Raw genomic sequence first — 6140 nt, 5'->3', positions numbered from 1 at the left:
TTTCCCAGTTCAGGAATGCACTGTGCAGTTGGGGGTGAAATGTCACAGTCATCATTCACCTGTGTGCTTTTGGCTCAATGTTTTTGTGATGTTAAGTTAGTCTTTTGAGTAAAGAGCTGTTGGGTTGTGGGGGTGAGTCCTGCAGTTGCAAACCTTTAACCATGGATCATATGGCTCGGTTTAAAAAATATTCCACTTTTCCCAGAGAGCAGAATCAATACATCCTCAGCTTAATAACAGCCTTCTTGTCAATTAGAACTAACGATGCCATTGCAGAACACTGGCTTTAAAGGGCAAACTCTGCTTAATTGCTGTTTCCCCCCACCCCACTCTGATTATGTACATGCATCATTGGGCTTCATGGACGATGAAAGTGGGGCAAAAGAAGGTTTGGGGGGTACATCTGGTTTTAGTGAAGGTGTACGTTTCAACCCCGACCTTGTCAGTGAGTTATATGCAGTGAGACTAGGCTGCCTAGATACAGTCACAGCCTGCGCCTGAGCAGCATGGACCTGTATAGAGTCCACTCTCTGCGGGGCAGGAGGAGGGTTGTCTCCCCTGCCAAAGCTCTGATTTCGGGAGAGGTGGGAGGAATTAGAGGAGTTAGTATTGTTTCTTTTGAGAGTCGATGTCTGGTGATTTCTCGTGAGTGAGTTCGTAGGGTAGTTCCTCTTGTAGTCCACATTATATGCGGAGGAATGCATCTCCAAGCGCTTGCTCAGGCCACTCTGAGAAAGAGAGGAGCTAGGAGGCCCAAGGGAGGCTTCCCTCTGGGGTACTTTTGGTGGCATGCTATCAAGATTTTCCACCAGGTTGACCCCATGGTTGGGGCTTTTGCTGCTGAGATGCTCCTTTATGGTTTTGTACTCAAGGGTGGCATTCTGGTCCTCCACAGCCATCTGTGCCACATCGCTCATTTTTGGCTGATCCACATACTCGTGCTGATACCCTTGCTGAGAGATTGGCAGGACCACAACACTTGGGATGTGGCTGGGAGAAGCCCTCAGAGGCAGGTCAGTCGGGATCACAGGCGAGGCCATTGGGGGGATGTCTTTTGTGCAGGCATTGATGAGATTCTGGTTTCTTTCCCATTCCCTGCTTCCACGACTGGGCTTTCTCTTCTGTTGCAAGGTTGGGGTGGATTCAGGGGTTGGCAGAGCAGCCAAGTCCAGGTGGTGCTGGTCAGCTTTGATTAACATTTTGGCTGTGCTGCCGGGTGTAGCCAGTTTGCCGTTGTGCATCAAAGGTGTGAGGATAGCTTCTGGCTTTGGCTCCTTAGACTGAGTGTCTCCAAAGAGGCCACTCAACTTGGTAACACTGCTCATGGAGCCACGGCGGGAGTGTGTCAGCTCCTTCTCCTTCCTCTGCACAACAGCCACGTCTCTGCGGCGATGGTCACAGATGCAGTAAACTATGATTCCTGAGAAGACGGCCCCCATGACAAAAGCAAGAATGACTGCAATGGCCAGGAGGGTGACGGGCACCAGCTGATCATGACCTTTGAGATAACTCTCACGAATCACTCCTGAAACAAACATCACAGGGAGGTAAGTGGTCAAGTAACAAAAGCATCTTATTCTACCTAGCCCATTCAGAAATGTTAACTCGGGATTTTATCTGTGATCTGTGAGGTGCTTTTTCATTGACTACCCGAAATACAAAACCATACTATACCTGCCAGCTGGATGTCGTCTTGAGCAGAGATGGGCTCAAGCTGTAGAATTCAGACCCAAGTGTGAATGATAGAAAGTTTGGGGGAGGGGGAGAGAGAGATGGCTATTGGCGGGGAGCTGGGGATCATTCTTTATAAAAACATTGGCAGTCTGGATCTGTCTTAGAGACCAGATTTCAAAACAGCCCCAAAATTCCAGGAGATGGTAACCTGGTCCTTTTTTGGTCATTTTAAAGCTCACATTAACTTCAGTAAGGCTGGGAATTCACCCCCTAGTCTTCTTCTGGATTGTGTCTAATTCTGAGACATACCACTCATGCATGTCTCCCTCCATCCTGTCTCTCGACAGGCTGATGTTATCATACACTTTATTACCATACATTTTTGACATTGGAAAAGCTTTACATTGAGGAAACAGAAGCTTTATGCAAGTGACTGAAATGAATTCCACAGGCTTTTAAGCTTCCTTCCTTGCTTTTTACTGGTGGTCTCTGTCTCATGTCTGGACTTAAACACAATGTCACGGAGTGTCCAAGTAACTTTTGGGTACAGAGGCCAACTCTCAAATCAATGGAAAGCTCCAGATTTCAAATGCCATTGCTAGTTTAATTTTAAAAGAAATCTCTCTTGTTCTGGACAGGTAAATATGCTGATCTCAATGCTGAAACTTTTGCTGCTTCAGCTGCAAGTTCACACAGTGAGGGCACCATTTTATGACACCGCACTGTGCTTGGAGATGTCGTCAGGTCCCTATGGCTTGTTGTCACAGTAGGCTTCTTCAGCAGAGCTAATCTCAACTTAATAAAAATAATGTGAAAGCACCAGTCAATAATCTTACAGAACATTAACCAAGATATTGCATTTTTAAAGGAAGTTGCTACTTTTACTTAATCATGCACCAAGCCAGCAGGCTTTTAATAAAATACAAGCACAAATCCTTTTTTCAAAAATATCAAGTGAGGAGTTGTCACAACTGTTGGTTTATAAGTGCCAGATAAAGCAGTAAAAAACCCAATCTCTAATACCCTATACACTTCTTTGGAAAGAATGGAAGTGCATTAAAAGCACCACATGCTGGAAAAATATAAAATGTGTTCTTATTAAGGAAGAGATAGTAAGAGAGAAAATGTACCTCAAAGGGCCTCATGAGACTTTGTGAAGATTTACATTCTTCGTGTCTTAAATCAAAATCAGCAGTTTCTGGAATAATGTCTTTTATGTATTTGGCAGGCGGATATCAGTGGCCCATAATTAGAACCAAAAAACCCACAAAACAAAACTCACCATGCCAGCCACTTCCCCCCAAATGAACAAAAACTAGCCAACTACGTCAAATAACATTAAAAAACTGCTGTTTCCTCATGGAGTTTTGATAAGCATCTTATTGATATACAATTTTACTTCTATAATGTATGGTTTCTGTTCTTGTTTCAAGTATAGTGTGTAAGTGGACAAGGGATATTTGCATACAAGGCTTTTATTTTTAAAAAGCTAAACAGCTCTTGAAATTATAATCCCTTGTTTGTGACATCACAGTTGGTTGCCATGGAAATTATTGTGCTCTGACAAATAGAGGATTATGATTTCATGTGGGGAATAAATAGCAGGAGCAGATGATCCTTTAAAAACAAAGTTATAAAAGAATAAGGAAAGAAAAATTAACCCCAGAAGGTAAACAATAGATAAGTAGAAGCAATATCCAAATTAAATGATTTTCACAATCTTTCAAGAAGCTTTAGGAGGTTTATGAAGGAGCAGGTCTGGTTACACTACTCCATTAGGAGTAAATGCAGTAGAATATGGTGCTCTTGTGGAGCATAAGCTAATAACAAGAAAATTCAGAGCTAACATTTAAATTTCAGTCAAAAGACAAACCCATACAGAATATTAATAAGAAGCATGGTCTAATGGTTAAAGCCTAGGACTTGGGCTCGCTTATATATGACTCCAGGCAATTGCCTTAACTTCTCTGGACCTCAGCTGCCTCAACTGGTATGTGAGGATGATACTTAGCTATGCCATAAGGGTGCTTTGAGCCAAAGCTAATTTATATTTGTAGAGTTCTTTGAAAGTTTGGGCTGGAAGTCCTGTAAGGATGGTCACAAATGTGTTAGGCTGGATCTGCAAACATACTCTTAGATAAAGTAAGATAAGCAAGGAAGAGCTTTGGACATAATGTCATGTTAATGGAGTAGACTGATTTTCATCCTACGTCTAATCCAACTGGCTTCAATTACATGAGTATTCCCAACAACTTCAACTTTAATCATATGATTAGAACTAGACAGGATTTGGCCCAGATTAAATGAAGTTCAGAGCATGGATAAGATAGAATAAATAAAAAATATTTGCTATGATCTGATTGATCTGTCTTGTTATGTGAAAGGAGTGGATAATCTCAAATCATTAGCAAAGTATTAGCATCATTAATGGCAGTCTCAATAGTGAATTGGCCTGTGATCTAGCCTACCTCTTTGTATTAAGCTACAGTTGCCCTGAAAGCACACTGATGGGACAGTCTGAGGAATCTTGCCTTGCTGCTGCCCATGCTTTATTTGTGCTATGGTTATATGCAGGGCAGCAGCGGCCAGTCTTCTCAGAAATATTTCATGAACACTGATTAGTCAAAACAAGGGGTAGATATGTAGAACCTAGACTCTTGAAAGTCAAATAAAATATGGAGTATACAATGTATCAAATAATCAAATCTTTATCTTTAAAGAAACAGCAGGTAAATCATAATAAGGCCATCATTATTCAGAAGTCCATCTTGAGTATATGCACTGCATGAAATCATAGTAACACACAGCATGTTGGATAATGAATTATCGAGGGTAGCAGGGTTGAAACCAGATTATAATCAGTTATAGACATGGATTTTACTATGATAATTTTATAATACATAGTAAAATAATAAGATGTACTTATACAAACATGTATTTGCAATTTTAAATTACCTATCTTGTAATTCCTTGGTTGTACTTCTATGTTTCATATAAGAAATTTGTGCTATTTATTTCATTTTATGTCATTTTAGTGTATTAGAAGGATTTTTTATAACTCAATCATATCTTTAGGTAAATTTGAAAGATTGTCGTATGAACATTTTCCTTTTATTTGCATAAAACATGTGAAGGTAAATCTTCACAAATCATAACAAACTCCTTAGAAACATTATTTTAAATGTGATATTGATTAAATGTATGCAAATGAATCTGAGGAGAAGGACTTGTACAGACAGTGGTGGAAAATCTCAAAACCTTCAGAGGACTGAACTTGTGGGGAGTTGCACCTCTATGGACCAGATCCTCTGTGTAACTAATGTCAATGTATTGATACTTATCAATCCTCTTGAAATCCTCAGCTAGGACCAACTGTCTTTCCCCCTAAACATCACTCTACTTTCAAAAGTCTTTGCAGCTTCATATTTAATATACCATCAACTAGTCATCTGATATGTTGCCCCTTTTGCTGATTGTTCTGGTTCCTGGAGAGAAGCAAATAACTTATTCTGTTCTCCTCCAGTTCTCCCTCTTCAGTGCAGCTTATTCTATTACCCCAGAGCAGTTGTATCAAGGATCCACTTTTTCTGGGACTGCTAATCTCACCATTTTAAAAAGTGATTCTGTCTTCCCTCAGGGTTTATGTCCAGTAGTTTATGAGACTGTTAAATTGCAAAGCATGTGCAAGATAATCTCTCTTTCTTAAAATTACTTATCTAATGGGAGAGTGGAATGGGCCCCTTTAATCCTCATTATGGGGGGGAGGGGGGCAGACCCTTTCAGAAGAACAAGACAGGCTGAACGCCACCCCCATTTGAGAAATATAAGGAAAGGTCCTAGCAGCAAGAGGCAGAATGACTTGGAGCAGGGAGAAGGACAGAGCTTCTGCTGGAGGAAAACAGACTGAGGGGAAATGACTGTGGGTAAGCCTTGGGGGGAAATGGAATGAAGCCTACTAGCAGAGACCTACCAAAATCATGGTGGAAATGGGCTGCACAGCAGCTCCTTTAATCTTGCAGGTTCCCCCATGTACCCCCCACCTCGCTGATTGGCTGAGGGGCCCTGGTGGTCCTGTTCTTTGTTGCTGACCAGCCAGGAGGCAAAAATGGTGCCAAAAACCATGGTTTTTGTCTCCCTGCTGATCAGGAGTGAGCAGTGGGGCCCCTCTGCCAATTGGCAAGGGGGCATGTGGGGAAAACTGCAAGATTAAAGGAGCTGCCATGCAGTGCACTTCCGCCGTGATTTCAGTAGTTCCCTACTAATACACAGCAATAATGGCCAGCTGGCCCCATCCACAAGGATTAAGAAGTATGGAAAGGAGGGGAGGCCAGGGGAAAAAACTGTAGGACTACCAGGCAGGAATGAGTCCAATAGAAATAAACAGTGAGACTGAATGGACACTAATCAGAAAGGCTGAACAAAGGAAACAGGATACTGGGAGGCTCAGTAAAATCTCATGCCCTGTC

At 41.8% G+C, this 6140-nt stretch overlaps 1 protein-coding gene across 7 annotated transcripts in view; it reads right to left on the bottom strand.

Annotated features, from left to right (window-relative positions):
• Positions 1 to 6: 6 nt before the first annotated feature.
• The window catches only part of SEMA6A (semaphorin 6A), a 151779-nt gene continuing 145645 nt past the window's right edge, over positions 7 to 6140 (bottom strand). For all 7 annotated transcript variants that reach the window (XM_006023983.3, XM_025204608.1, XM_025204609.1 and 4 more), the window contains one exon: positions 7 to 1525. In XM_006023983.3, the coding sequence (XP_006024045.1) occupies positions 336 to 1525 (1190 nt within the window). In that variant the 3' untranslated portion in view covers positions 7 to 335. The remainder of the gene's footprint in view (positions 1526 to 6140) is intronic.

This window comes from Alligator sinensis, unplaced genomic scaffold, assembly GCF_000455745.1.
Source record: "Alligator sinensis unplaced genomic scaffold, ASM45574v1 scaffold609_2, whole genome shotgun sequence".
Classification (NCBI taxonomy): Eukaryota; Metazoa; Chordata; order Crocodylia; family Alligatoridae; genus Alligator; species Alligator sinensis.
Note: the sequence above shows the minus strand (reverse complement) of the source record. Positions and strands in the feature narration are given on the sequence as shown.